General features: G+C 42.1%; 2 protein-coding genes and 1 long non-coding RNA gene across 8 annotated transcripts in view; 2 read left to right on the top strand and 1 right to left on the bottom strand.

The window, feature by feature from the left end:
• The window catches only part of LOC127527483 (uncharacterized), a 1,026,648-nt gene that overhangs the window by 776,761 nt on the left and 234,750 nt on the right, over positions 1–15,137 (bottom strand). The window contains exon 1 of one of the 3 annotated variants that reach the window (XR_007934786.1): positions 3,193–3,327. The exons of the other annotated variants lie outside the window; for them this stretch is intronic. This is a non-coding gene — a long non-coding RNA (uncharacterized LOC127527483). Of the gene's footprint in view, positions 1–3,192; positions 3,328–15,137 lie in introns of those variants that run through there. 3 annotated transcript variants of the gene reach the window in all.
• LOC114645023 (butyrophilin subfamily 1 member A1-like) overlaps positions 1–15,137 on the top strand; it is a 355,265-nt gene that overhangs the window by 105,935 nt on the left and 234,193 nt on the right. The window lies entirely within an intron of this gene.
• Positions 1–15,137, top strand: part of LOC114644157 (butyrophilin subfamily 1 member A1-like) — a 339,284-nt gene that overhangs the window by 176,102 nt on the left and 148,045 nt on the right. For all 3 annotated transcript variants that reach the window (XM_051926427.1, XM_051926428.1, XM_051926426.1), the window contains 2 exons: positions 10–36; positions 2,006–2,585. In XM_051926427.1, coding sequence (XP_051782387.1) covers positions 10–36; positions 2,006–2,547 — 569 coding nt within the window. In that variant the 3' untranslated portion in view covers positions 2,548–2,585. The remainder of the gene's footprint in view (positions 1–9; positions 37–2,005; positions 2,586–15,137) is intronic.

Raw genomic sequence — 15,137 nt, 5'->3', positions numbered from 1 at the left:
ATTTTACAGAATGGAGGAGAATATGCAGCTCAGCAGGTACGGTTGATAAGCCAGTCGTGACCTTAGGATGAAGTTCTCATTTTCTGTGTCTTAGTCTTTGTGTCTTCATGTTAAACGTGTCACCTTCATGACCATGAGAAGCAGCACCTTGTGAGCTCTGTGACTGTCCCCCAGGTCTGAGTTAATGGCTGAGGTCCCTCTGTGTGGGTGACATGGTGACACTGTGGTAGTGCTGCTGTCTCCCAGTAAGGACACTGGGGTTCACATCCTGGGGGCTCCTTGTGTGAAGTTTGCATGTTCTGCCTGTGACTGTGTGGGTCTCCTCCGTGTGCTCCAAAGACATGCAGGTTAGGTGGTCCGGTGACGCTCAGTTAGCCCTGATGTGTGTCTGAGTGTTTGCCCGCTGATGGACTGGCGTGCCGTCCATGGGTTGTTCCTGCCTTGCCCTGATGCCTGCTGTGCCCCTCGACTCTGCCCTGGATAAGCAGGTTATGACAATGGATGGCTGCTTGTTCTGTGTGTTTAAAGGCAGATGAGCTGCTAGTTAAGGAACAGGAAGACCTCAGCCTCTACTGCCCCCTGGTGGTCTCTTTGAATATCGCTAGTTATCTTATTCCTATGAAGTTCCCTAAACAATCCTCTGTCATTAATAGTTGGATTCTCCTTGGCAGGCGGACATTACTTTATTTTGTGTTCCAAGAACGTCAGACAAGTCAGTAAAGACAGAACTAAAGACCGGACCCTCCTCGTGCAGACAGAACTCCTCAGATGTCTTCCTCGGTACAAAGGACACTCGTTTGTCTTGTAGACTTTATTCTCAGAAGGTCATTTTGATTCGGTGGTCTCGTACCGATTAGCACTGCGCGTCATTGTCACTAATCCTGCTACTTAAAGACTCCATGATGTCCCTTCTGTCACTTAGGACCCTCTTGTGTTTCAGTGCAGACCCTTTCTCAGGCCCACCATGAATTTGCTACATTTCCAGCATGTCGATGTTGAAGTATTTGTGAGATGACAACACTGAGGACACACTTGAGGTTTTCACTCACAACGTTTGCACTTTTTAAAGTAAACTGAGTGCTGCTGAGTCCTCACAGGGCCTGCTGTCCATTCTCAGACCCCTCAGTGTCCAGTCCTGTCCCCTCTTTAGTGCCACTTTGTGTTTTGTCCTGCTGTCCTGTCCTTTGTTGTCACCTTGTATGTCCTCTTGTCCCCCCTCTCCTTATTAAAGCCCCCCTCACCTGTACTGACCGGTCACATGGTGTCCCTGCTGACTGATGACTTGTGACACTTGTGTATTTGAGTTCATCCTCATCACTGACAGGCGGCCATCTTGTGTTGTTAGAGTCAGTGTCATAAATTCAGTGCCCCCCGTTGTCACTTCTGACAAGGAACTGAGAAACATAAAATGGGGGGTCTGCTAAATAAAAGGCCACAAATGCAGTGTAAGGACAAGAAAAGTGACAGAATGACCGACAGAGCAGAGCAGAGCAAAATGAATCAAAGTGGACAGGAATGACAGGAACAGGAGGACAACAGGCCAGGGGGGACATGAGACCCTCAGGTTAGTGACGACAAGTCTGAGAGCTGCTGGTGAGTCTGTGAACGAGTGCCAGGCCTCACTGGTGGTCTTCTTGTTTGTGTCTTTAACAAATCCTCGCTGTGTGATTCGTCTTTTATTAAAATGTCACCGTTCTTGTGCTGTTGAGGTCACAGCGTGGTGATCGGGCTCTTTAGGGTTAAATGAAGATAAAATGGCAGACAGGCGAGTGGAGGAGGTCAGAGGTCACAGGGGGGCCGAGCAGTGACACAAAGAGACACACGAGGGGCTTGGTGGGCTTTGGTTTGTAAAAATAAAAACTCAAAGGTGAGAAGTGAACACGAGCTGTTTGACGTCTTTGTCTTTTTAATGTTCAGGTCCTTCAAGGAGTGTAAATGTGTTGTTGTCTTCCTCAAGTCCCCTGATTTCCTGACGTCTTCCTCTTTTCTTCTTTCTTCTCCTCAGCTGATGTCACTTTTGACCCTGAGACTGCAAATCCATATCTCATTGTGTCTGAAGATGGGAAAGAAGTGAGACACACAGACACACGACAGAGAGTGACGGACAATCCAAAGAGGTTTGACCGCTATGTTATTGTCCTGGCCAGAGAAGGATTCACGTCAGGGAGACACTACTGGGAGGTGGAGGTCGGGGGGAAGACTGAGTGGGATTTAGGAGTCACCAGAGAGTCGATCAACAGGAAGGGGGACATTACACTGACACCATATAATGGATACTGGACTGTGTGGCTGAGGAATGAGAACGAGTACAAGGCTCTCGATGACAGTTCTGTCATTCTACCCCTGAGAGTGAAGCCCCAGACAGTGGGGGTCTTTCTGGACTATGATGAAGGTCAGGTCTCCTTTTACAATGCCCAGTCCCGCTCTCACCTGTACACCTTCACAGACTCCTTCACTGAGCCCCTCTATCCGTACTTCAGTCCTGGTCTTAATGACGGTGGTAAAAACGCGGCCCCTCTGGTCATCTGCCCCCTGCGCACAAACTGACCCCTCAGTATTAATGTCGTCTGTCCATCTCTGTGTCAGTTCAGAGCAGCACAAAGCTGATGGAGACTTTCTTTAACATCAGACCAACGAACTCAAAGCCCCCCTGAGGTGTCCTGCTGTTTGCTGCTCATCTGATTTTCATTTTTAGGATACCTGTATCACAGGGGGCTGAGCAAATGTTGGGGGGGGCAGGGCAACACGGATAAGAACCAACCTACGACACCAGAGCTGAAGGCCGGACCACCAATCACTGTGCTACTACGAGACCACCAGTCAGACAAACATGAATTCATATCTAGCGTTATATACTTCTATTGTTAAACGTGGACTGAAATACACAACACTGTAAGTCTGTGAGAAGTTCATCAACACTGAGATGAGTTTGTGATGAAATGAAATAAAACAGAAATGAAAATAAAGAAAGGCAGGAATTACAAAAATAAATCATCGACATCAGTGAGGTGTCCTCTGTAATAAAATGGCTTCTCGTGAACTTATCTGAGGGTCCACCTCACAGTCCTGAAACTCGGCGTCATTTCAGTGACACACACAGGTGGTCTGCTGCAGTGCTGTAGTCGGAGTGTGTTACAGAAATGACAAGAATAAGTTTAATTCATGAACAGAGTGCTAGATGTGACAAAAGACCTGAAGAAACAGAATTAGAAAATGGACGACTTCACAGAAATCAGCGCAATTAAAAATGACAACAGAATACAGAATTGTGTGTGAATGGCACCCTCTTGTGGTCATTAAGTGTAATTAAAATAATTAAAAATGGACCCAAATTCATTAATCCTGTCCTCATCTGAATCAGTTTATTTATTGTGCATTTGAGTGTGAAGGCGAATGTGAGACTCAGAAATGTCACTTTGTCTGTAATTTATAAATGAACTCAAATAGAGTCAGGCACAGAGCTGCAAGTGTGTTTGTCTGGTGTTACCAGTTACCAGGGGATGTGCGACTGGGAGAAAAGTCATGTGACACCAGGAGAACACGTCAACTCCACAGAGATGCTGAGCATGCTGGGATTTGATGTTAGGAGTTGTGAGGCACTGGGCCACTTGTAGGTTTAATAATAATAATAATAATAAAGTTAAATTTGTTGAACAGAAGCCTCTACAAATACACGTTGGCCTGCAGTATGAAAGTTGATGTCACTGATGGAGATTTGCTGAGTGACTTTGTAGATAAACTCGTGTCATCAGCGTGATCTTCATGCTCTTCCTCTCACTAATCACACTCACTGCTCTCGTCTGCACACAACACCACACACATGTCGAGGTCTCACTGTTTGTATCTTTGACTTTCTCACATGTTAAAGAAACTCTAAACGTGATGTTTCATGTTTGTCTAACAGACAAGTCAGAGTTTCCTGTAATCTGCACACTTGTCAGTAAACCTGAACTTGAATGTTTGCTCATCTTCTCCTTTCTTGGAGGAATATTTTGGAAGAAGAAGCCGTCAGGTTCAACATGAATGAATAAAACCTTTGCTGTATGTTGAATTTTCACACCCAGATAGTGAAATACGTGACACAGAAAATGAAGAGCAGCAGAACAAAGTGTGACAGGTGAGGTGTGACTTTGAGGAAGGCCACCCAGATATGTCATTAGATGGAACTTCATGCTCTTGTTAGTGTAGATGAAGAAACTTTAAAAGTTATGTCAAGACTTAAGCTGCTTGATTTTTTAAGAAAAGTAATTTCAATGACGTGTGTCTGAGGAAATATTGTATTTTTATCTTTAAACTATTAAAATATCAGATTTATGTGACTTTCATGTTTAAAAAGCCTGATAAACACAAAAGGAGAATTGTTGGATTTCAAATTCCACTGTTAATTCTGTGCGTGTCCACACATTTCTTCATTTAAACATCAATCCCACTGAGTTGTGTGGCTGTCTGTTTTTATCTTTTTCTTTATTTGTATTCCTAATATTAAAGACTCCATTCATCCCTAAATAAAATAATTATTGTGTTAAGTTGTCAGGATGTAGACTCAGACTCAGTGTCCACAGACTACACATTTAACCCAACAATACAAAGCAGCTACCAAGACTAAAACTATCTATCTATCTATCTATCTATCTATCTATCTATCTATCTATCTATCTATCTATCTATCTATCTATCTATCTATCTATCTATCTATCTATCTATCTATCTAAAACTTCTTGTTTCTATTCCTTTCTTTTCTATTTTTCCACACCTCGCTATCCCCACCTAGTGGCACAAGGACAGAACACAACGTACTGTAAACACATTTATATTTTAACGACAGCTGTGTACTTCACTGACACCCTTCAGATGAGTCCTTGAGTTGTGGCAGAAACCTCCATCCAAAGTGACTTACAAATCACAACGATTGATTTCATAATTCAGTCATAAAGTAGCACCCTGGTGGTCTCAGGTCAAGTCAGATCTTTTCATTCGCTCCTCTGATTTAGATGATAAGACGTCTCGTGTGTTTCAGGCTCTCCGCTGTTTTCTTTTTTATTGTCCACATCTTCTGATGGCTCTGAGACGACAAGTCGACTTCCATTTGTGAATGTGGCTGCCCCTCAGCTGGAGTTCTTGGACCTTTTCATGTCAGATTTGCCCAAATCTCAATAACAAACAGGATGGTCCTGCTGAGTGACGCATCAATGAAATTCCCAGTAGCCATTGCAGTGTCACTTGTCACTTTGCTGCCAGTCTCCACCGCTGTGAGCCTTCTGTCTCTAAACTGAAGATGAAGACCTGAAGAAGCAGAGCGCCAGAGCACATTTGTGTTTGTGTCGTCACACACCGACTTCAGAGGCCTCTTGTTATATTCTGACGCCATCACGTCTGTTACTGAATGGTGAGGAGTGATGAGTGGACCCCGCTGAGTTCACTTCACCTCAAGGTGGGCAAAATCATGGAAATGATCGGGGACTTCAGCAAACTCAGTGAAATGCAGTGATGTCAGTGGGGAAGGAGAAACTGAACCAGCTCTGAGTGGGCTCTACTGCTGTGGTGGTCTTCTAAGTGACCCTGAAGGAGATGGACACATCTGCTAATATGCTTGCCAGACTAACCACTGTGCCACTGTGCCTCCCTGAGATAAACTTAAATGACTACTCCACTCAAAAATGATTTTTTTATATTTATTACTCCAATGTAGTTTGTTGTGATGCTGCAAATGTAATGCCATAAGTTTATGATATAAGAACAGCCAATGGTGACCAATGCTGCACAACAACAAATGATGTGAAAACGTCCATTAAATAAAGAGATAATAAAATCTCACATTACTTGTGTCTCATCATCCACATGTCGGTTATCCAGTCATAAACTCAAAACGTGTAAAACTCAGGCGTATTATAAACAGATACTTCTAGAAAAATCAGCGCATGTCACTAACAGGAACTGCAAGTCACATGGGACTGACAGTTTGAACTGAAGACAGGACTATTGACCAATGAATAAGGGGGAAGGCGGGTCTTCAGGCCAAAAGCACAGCATTATGGGAATGCCTTTAATGTTAATGACATGTGCTGATTTTTCCATAAGTATCTATTTAAAGATATAAATAAAAATAAAATCAATGTGTGTAAATGGCACCCTCTGGTGGTCATGAATAAAATTAGAAATGTGACCAAATCCTTCAGTGCTCTTCTTGTTTTCTGTTCATTTTAGCATTAAGGTCCATTTGAGTCACACAATCTAAGTTTGATTATAATTTTAACAACAATTTTTAATGCAGTCAGACCCTCAGCCACACTCCCTCTCAATGGACATTTTGTTCACCACACATTTCAGTTTTCAGGTTTTGTGCTTCATTTCCAAGTCTGTGGTATCACATTCCCAATGACAACATGTTGATGATGACAGTCGTGTCACTGGAGCCTCCTCCCGTTGTCACTTTATGGTAGAGCAGCGTCACAGGAGGCTTTGGCTTCCTTGCATCTTTAAACAGTTAAATGTTGAGGTCCTTCAGTGTGACAAGGTGACAGAAGACACCACAAAGTCACACTGGACAGGGAAGTCACCGCATGTGGACCACTTGGACCTTCAGCAGTGGTCAGCAGGTGTTCAGTGTGGTCCGGTGGTTAGTCAGAAACGTGAGGTTATGTTCTTGGTGGTCTTCATCCTCCCTGAGTGTATCTTTGGTGCTTTAGGTGGATAAAATACTCCAAAGTACGAAGTCCGTGTTGAGTTCTCTGCTGAGATCTTGTCATGTCTTCTCCAGCATTGTCACCATGACACAGGACACAGAACACCACATCAGAAAAACAATTTGTGTTACGATTTACAAAGAGCTTTTTACACTAAAATCACAGACTGAATCGTCACTTGTGCCACCATGTTGTCATCCTGCTTTATGATGATGACAGTCCAAAGTGTGTCTTCATACCCCAAGAGTGAAGTTGGTCAGTAATATAATAAAGAACTTGTTTTATTATGAAATTAAATGTAAACTTTAAAAGAATTAATCAGACTGAGATCATTTTGTAATTTAGTAACAGGATAAATCACAAGTCCCAAGATGTCTCAAGCTGCGTGTTTTCTCTTCTTCTTCTCTTTCTGGTGCCTCATTTGTCTGAACTGGTGGCTCACTGGTCAGTGTTGTTGTCCCATCCTGGATTCCAGTTCTATTCCCAGTTATCGTCTCTGTAGATGTTCTGACCTCACTATTATGACTTAATAGACCTTCAGGCAGCTGAACTCCCCCCTTTATCAGTTTATCATCCTGCAGACCACCTTGACACGAGGCGTACGAATCTCCATCTTATTAACAAAGAGCAGGCGTGAAACTACAAAGTGAAGAAACAAAGAGTCCATAACTCAAAGACAAGTGAAACAATCCAAACACAGCGGAGTGACAAGTGAAGAGCAGCACACAAATAACAAACGGCTCACTAACGGCTTCTGAACTGTAAATAGTAATACATAACGGTGAGCTTGTACAGATATGAACTTACTGATCATGTGACCAAAGGTCTACACAGGCAGGATGAACTTGGGCCTAAAGAAGGCGTGTAGTTGTCATGGTTACACTAATTTACATTGGGACCGCCCCTCTGTATGGCGGCTCAAGAAGGACAAACATCACGAGGCTCACACATTTAGAACGTTAAACACAACAGTATAGGACAATAATAAAATAATTAATATATGAATAAATATATCTTGACTATCTTTACAAACATGACCCCCACCTGATATCACATACATCACCCTTAATGACTGTGATGAAATAATGAGAACAAGTTCAGATACTGGCCTGTTGTTACGCTTGGTTTCACTTTCCTTGCCAGCTTTAACCTCAGCTGTACAGACTCTGCCATCCCCACTAGGAGCCCCTCTAGTTATCAGTCCAGGGGTCTAATCATGTCTTTAGACTGACAGTTCCACACTAGGACCACATCTCCAGGTTTAATGTCAGCCCTCCAGTTTACCAGTCACTACATGACTGAATAGAATATTAGAATATTAGAACATTAGAACACCCTAGATGAGAAGAAGCCATTCAGCCCAACAAAGCTCACCAGTCCTATCCACTTATTTCTTCCAGGAAAACATCAAGTCGAGTTTTGAAAGACCCTAACGTCTTCCTGTCTACCACACTACTTGGTCGCTTATTCCAAGTTTCTATCGTTCTTTGTGTAAAGAAAAACTTCCTAATGTTTGTGTGAAATTTCCCCTTCACAAGTTTCCAACTGTGTCCCCGTGTTCTTGATGAACTCATTTTAAAATAACAGACTTGATCCACTGGACTAATTCCTTTCATAATTTTAAGCACTTCAATCAGGTCTCCTCTTAATCTTCTTTTACTTAAACTGTAAAGGCTCAGCTCTTTTAATCTTTCCTCATAATTCAACCCCTGTAGCCCTGAATCAGCCCAGTCGCTCTTCTATGGACCTTTTCCAGTGCTCCTATGTCCTTTTTGTAGCCTGTAGACCAAAACTGCACAGAGGACTCCAGATGAGGCCTCACCAGTGTGTTATAAAGGTTGAGCAGAACCTCCTGTGACTTGTACTCCACACATCAAGGCGCTATATAACCTGACATTCTGTTAGCCTTCTTAATGGCTTCTGAACACTGTCTGGAAGTCGATAGCTTAGAGTCCACTATGACTCCTAAATCCTTCTCATAAGGTGGACTCTCGATTTTCAGACAGCCCATTGTGTATTCAAACCCCACATTTTTACTTCCTATGTGTAATTCTTTACATTTACTGACATTAAATTTCATCTCCACAAATCTGCCCAAGCCTGTATGCTATCCAAGTCCCTTCTGTAATGATATAACAGATTCCAAATTATCTGCTAATCCACCTATTTTGGTATCATCTGCAAACTTAACTAGCTTGTTACTGCTTAGTACAGTTGTGCTGTTTCCTCCATTTGTCCCTAAAGCCATTGGCCAAACACTGCACTTGTCTCCAGTGGCCGTTGTGCACATCTTTTCTATTGAAGTCCCCAGGAGGAGCTTTAAACATGACAGCCATTAGGGTGAGCAGTGTGGAAGGAGTTAGTGGCTGTGGGTCTTCTGGGTCATCAGGGTCTAGCATTCATATTAGCCATCACTTCAGCCATGAAACTTAGGAGATACTCATGAGTGAGTCTTACTGTCCCTAATTATAAAAATGTTCAGTCAGGTGTCCTCCGGGTCACACCTATCATGCATTCATACACCTCTGCCTTGTGTGAAGAATGTGACGGGTTGAAGTCCAGGTACAGTCTTGCTTAGAGTGATGATATCTTTCACCAAAGTCAATGTCAAGGTCTGATGTCATTTATAACTCTTTGAATGCTCCAATAAAATGAGTCTCTCTATCTGAGCAGATGCTGTTAACTGAGCATCTAATAGAGATGAGCCATCTGAAGGCAGTGATGAAACATGCCTTGGATTCCACCCTGATACTCACACAGGTAAAAATGACTGACCTCTGTTACCGGTCTGCCTGACCTCCTCAAGTCTGACGTGAGCCAAAAGTGCAAGGACTGAACACATCAAGGTCTACATTAGTAAAGGGAGGTTCTGGACTTACTGCTGGTAAGTCAGCCATCTTCTGAATGTGAAATATGCAATAAAGTTTCCTGCAAGATCCAAAGCAGACCACCTCATCTGTTCAACATTGTAGAGGGGGGTGTTATGGCTTGGGCATATATGTAGGTCACCTGATTTAAATCTAATTGAGCAGGACTTCCATATGCTGAAGAGAGAAACATAAAGGGGACAGATAGATAGATAGATAGATAGATAGATAGATAGATAGATAGATAGATAGATAGATAGATAGATAGATAGATAGATAGATAGATAGATAGATAGATAGATAGATAGATAGATAGATAGATAGATAGATAGAACTCACACTATAACATGGAATAAGCATAAAAGCGGGATTGTGCGTACGCACAGAAAAATCCAGATTCAGGAATCTGTACGTATGCAAACTTTCACGTTCTTCCACTACATAAATCCCGATCAGCGTGACAAGTAACGCACGTGCACGCGCCTTCTGTCCCGCCCCAACTCCTCCCAGAATTACGCCTCTTTGAATATGCAAATCAATATAAATAGCCTTCTGAGAAAAGACAATGGGAAAAGCACAGGGGAAAATATAAGAATTTCAGCGAATACCAAGTGGAGGCAAAGGAAAAACGTACTATTTGTTGGTTTAAACAGTGGGATAATCAACAAAAGAAAGTTGATCGAGTGACAGAGTGTCGGAGAAACTCGAAAGATCAAGTTCGCAAAGTCGCACAGTGCCCGAAATAAAAAAGAAGTCACATATGAAAGTCGCCGTGAAAAGGCACGTCGTAACCCACCGTCTGAATGTCATATGAAAGCTTATTAGGGTACAGAGAAAAAAAATAGGCACATAGTGGGAAAAAAGCACAAAATGTCAACTGTAATCTCGAAATTTCCACTTTAATCACGTAGTTTATTTTGCCATTAAAGTAGAACATCATAAACTTCATCTTAAAATCGTTTATTTTACTAGTTTCTCAAGTAACACATTAAATGCTTTGTTCTGTATTTGATCTTCTATGTGCTCTGTGTGTGTGAATCACTACGTGCTTCCGTTCTTTCTCTTTCTCCAACAGGACACAGAATCCATTACATTCGAGATATTACAGCTCTCTGAATAATTAAAATACTGAGATGTATATGTGATATCTTTTTCATGATGATAGGAATGAAAGCATGTTATTAAAAATGGGAACACGGTGGCGCAGTGCTTGTTCATATCTCACGCAAGAGGCTTGCTACACCATGTGCGACCTTCGATTAAATAATTTATTACAGAAGTACTGTCTCTTTCAAACGTACTAAGCTCCAATTCCTGTCCATACTTTTCTTTCTCCAATCGCCACACAATCAGCTCTGTAATAGACGTGAAGCCATCTGTAAGCTTAGAACGCCGATTCTTCAAAACTTTTAAGGAACATTGAAATATCTTCGTAGTACATGTTTAATTATTCTATCCGTCTATCCTTCCAGTGTTGCGTCAGCACCAGCAATAATACAGCGCAAGGCAGGAGGTATCCGTGAACTAGCTAGCGCTGCGGCACCGTGTCCTCACATGTTTAATTATTAGCAATACAGATTATTTAAATGAAGTTAAAGTTTTATCTGTATGCTATAAGCAACATATTTTGCTGCATTTCATTTTAAAAATGATATTGTCATCATATGCGCTTTATAAAGTGGTGCAGGTTGTGCAATATTATAACTGTAGTGTAAGTTTACAGTGAGGTGATTGTACGTATAAGTCCAAACAGTTCTACAAGGAGCACTTGATGGACTGATTGAGTGCGTTTATAGTTCTTGGGATGAAACTGTTTCTGAAACGCGAGGTCCGTACAGGAAAGGCTTTGACGTTTTTTGCCATGGCTGAGGTAGTGTGTAACCTACTTGAAACTGTATACCGATAATTCTCTTTCCGATCAATTGCTGCTGTGATTCCCCACTCAGATACAGTGATATAAATACTCCGAGTGGTGCAGTGAGAGTAATATGGAAAAAGATGATCTGCTGTGGCAACACTTAACAGGAGCAGCAAAAAGAAGAAGAAGATGCAGTGAGAGTAACAACGCTAAAGCAGTTCTGGTATTTGGAATACTATGGCTATTCCCTGTACCATTATATTGCTGCAGGTTAATTACAATCAGATGCATTACACTAATAAACAATATGCAGTTAATTTTAGTGTATTTATAAAGCTGCGTCAGGAATGTGGAGCTAAGAAAGACCACACAGGAACAGTAGCACTGCTTTGACGCTGGGTGCCACCTGTCTGCAAAACCGAGCGGAGAAATTGCGTATGCCAAGGTATGAGGTACCGTGGAAATGTGCGTGGCTTTACGCCAAGTTTAGGTTTTATACATCGCGATTTGAGCGTGGAAACGGGGAGTACGCAACATTTCTGTGCGTACGCACCATTTAAACATGAGGCCCCAGGTGATGTTTGTGAATCGTAGACTTCAAGCAGTCACTGCATGTGAGGGATATGCGACAAAGAACTAAACATGATGGCTTTAATGCAGGGATTCCCAGCCTTCTTCATGCCAAGGTCCCCTTAGGCTGAGGACTCGCTACTTATCACCATCCAAAAAAGAACATACCCACGTGTCTACAATAAACTGCTATACAAGCCTGTTAAGTGCAGGTAACTAAACTCTATAAAGCAAAGCACTTTCACTATGAAAAAATATAAAACTCACCCTAGGCCTAGTGAGACTTGGAAGTTCTTGCACAGTTTGCCCACTCTGGGTTGCAGCTGTCTTAGAGCCAATCTCAAATCATTTTCCACATGTACCTGTGCTCTGTTTTTGGTTTCAGTACATTCAATGCAGAAAAACCTGCGTCACTCAGGTATGTTGTTGTAAATGCTAAGAGGCATCAGACGGCTTTTAGCTCAACACTGCGTATTTGCTTCTGAGATTGCTTCAAAATTCTGACATGAGAATGGCTGAGAATTGCATTTTCAAACTTCACCTCAAGTCAAGACAATCCTCTTCAGTTCTGGACTCAAATGGATTTCTGATTCAGTTTAAATGACGATTGTCCAGTTCTGGGAAACAGTCGTTGAAGTATTCCTTAAGGTGGGTCAGATGTGACGATATGATAGGTAGGACCACCGTAGGTCTGCAGGCACACTGGATGTTCCTGGCACCTGGTTAAGTGTCAGGGACATTACAGTATTTCCTATGTTTAGCTTTTTCTCCCAAAATCCAATATATTGTATAAATTCACAAATTTTATCTTGCAAATGAAGTATGCTGTGATCACAACCCTGCATGCTGTGATTCAAGGTATTTAAAAGTTGAAATATGTCGGCCAAATACGCAAGCTTCAGATCCCACAAGTGGTTGTCAAAACAGCTGGCAAACTGGGAGTTCTCAGATGAAAGAAATTCACGCAGTTCTCTGTTGTAAAAGTGCCCTGTGAGACAGCCAGCGGACCTCTGAATACAGCAGGAGGCTTTCAAGACTGTCACTGCACAGTTTAGCAAACAGCCTGTCTGTGTTTAAGGGGCCGTGCTTTCATACTATTTATAATACAATACAATAAAATATAATTTATTTTTGTATATCCCAATATCATACAAGAAGTGGTGCAATGGGCTTTAACAGACCCTGCCTCTTGACAGCCCCCCAGCCTTGACTCTCTAAGAAGACAAGAAAAACTCCCAAAAAAAACCTAGTAGGGAAAAAATGGAAGAAACTTCAGGAAGGCATTCAGAGAGAGACCCCTTACCAGGTAGGCTGGGCATGCAGTGGGTGTCAAAAGAAGGGGGTCAATACAATACAATACACAGAACAGAACAAATCCTCAACACAGTATAAAAATAAAAATATTACAAGTATGGAGCAGAATTTAACAGTAGATGATATCACATAATAAGATTTGGATTTGTTCAGAGTCCTGGAGACCTCGGCCATCAAGCTGCCTCCCCCTATTGGCCATTCCACAACTGAAACAGCGCTGGGCCAGCCAATCCACTGAAAAGAACCCCTCTACCCGATGATTCCTGCGATCCTCCATCAAAGATGACTTTACCTCAGGTAGGCAAAACAACTTGGCAGGTGGGCCGTGGCACCAACTGCCACATTTGAGTACCGAGAAGAGAAACAGAATAAGTGAGGGTTAGTATCCAATTCTAACTATCATGTGACTTATGTTTTAGTGCTAATGACTAAGAACAGAGATGCAGTCTGTACAGTTAATCAGCAGCTCTAGTCAGGGTGTGCTAAACTGAAGTAGTGAGTCTTCAGCCGGGATTTAAAAGCTGAGACTGAAGGGGCATCTCTTATCGTAGCAGGCAGACCACTCCACAGTTTAGGGGTCCTGTAACTAAAAGCTTGACCTCCCATTGTTATTTTATTAATCCTTGGAATCCTAAGCAGACCGGCATCTTGAGATCTTAATGTGCACTCAGGTTTGTAAGTCATGATAAGTTCAGACAAGTAAGCCGGACCTCGGCCATTTAATACTTTATATGTTAAAAGGAGGACTTTGAAATCTGCCCTAAACTTAACCAGGAGCCAGTGTAAGGATTTAAGAACTGGAGTTATGTGTTTGTATTTTCTGGTTCTTGTAATAATTCTTGCAGCAGCATTTTGGATTAACTGGAGGCTGTATAAAGAACAGTTTGAACATCCAGTGAACACCGCATTGCAGTAGTCAATCCTACTAGAGATAAATGCATGAATTAATTTCTCAGAATCCTGTTTATTTAGAAAGCGTCTTTATTTCCCAACATTTTTAAAATGGAAGAAACCTGATTTGGACAACTTTGTAACATGTGATTCAAATGACAATGATTTAAATGATTTTAAAGCATTTACAACTTTAACAAGATCATGAAGCACTTGTTGCAATTCGTCCTCCATTCCTTGTGTGACACGTGCTTCTCTGTGAAGTATGCAGTGTGTATCCATGACATTTGGAGCTCTGGTCTTTATTAACATGATGACTCCGCTGTGCTTGCCTGACATGGCAGTGGTGCCATCCATACAGACGCCCACACAATAAGACCAGTCAATGAAATTTGGCTGAATGAACGCATCCAAGATTTGATAAAATGTCCTGAGCTGTTGTCCTCCCCTGAATTTCTTTGCAGAAGACCATCTCCAGTAAATCTGACATCTGTGCTGTGTTAGCTACATCTGTGCTGTTATCCAACTGCAACTCCAACTGTTCAGTAGTTGTCTTTCACCTGTTCCAGTTATTAGTCTGTTACCTGGTCAGCCATGTCAGATATCCATCTACACACAGTGCTGTCTGACAAAGTGTCAATTTAACAGGCAGCTTCCTCTCTAAGCAGTTCACAAACTGTGCTCTTTGGTCTTTGTGTGAACTTTCTTAGCACAGGCAATACAATATGACACCAAAAGAGACGCCTTCAGTGTCCTCTGTGAAACTGTTACTTGCCGTGTCAAAGTGCTCCCTTGTTTCACAAGCAGTGCTGCTTTCCTTAGGAAGAAGTCAACGTGATTCCCAACATCAGCGGGATGCTTCTGTTTTAGATGTCTTTTCAAATTAGACGACTTTGACATTTGCTTGACAGAATTTCCTGACTAAGAGTATATTTGGGGTAATCAAGTTCGTCT

The sequence above is a fragment of the Erpetoichthys calabaricus genome, chromosome 4 (assembly GCF_900747795.2).
Source record: "Erpetoichthys calabaricus chromosome 4, fErpCal1.3, whole genome shotgun sequence".
NCBI lineage: Eukaryota > Metazoa > Chordata > Cladistia > Polypteriformes > Polypteridae > Erpetoichthys > Erpetoichthys calabaricus.
Note: the sequence above shows the minus strand (reverse complement) of the source record. Positions and strands in the feature narration are given on the sequence as shown.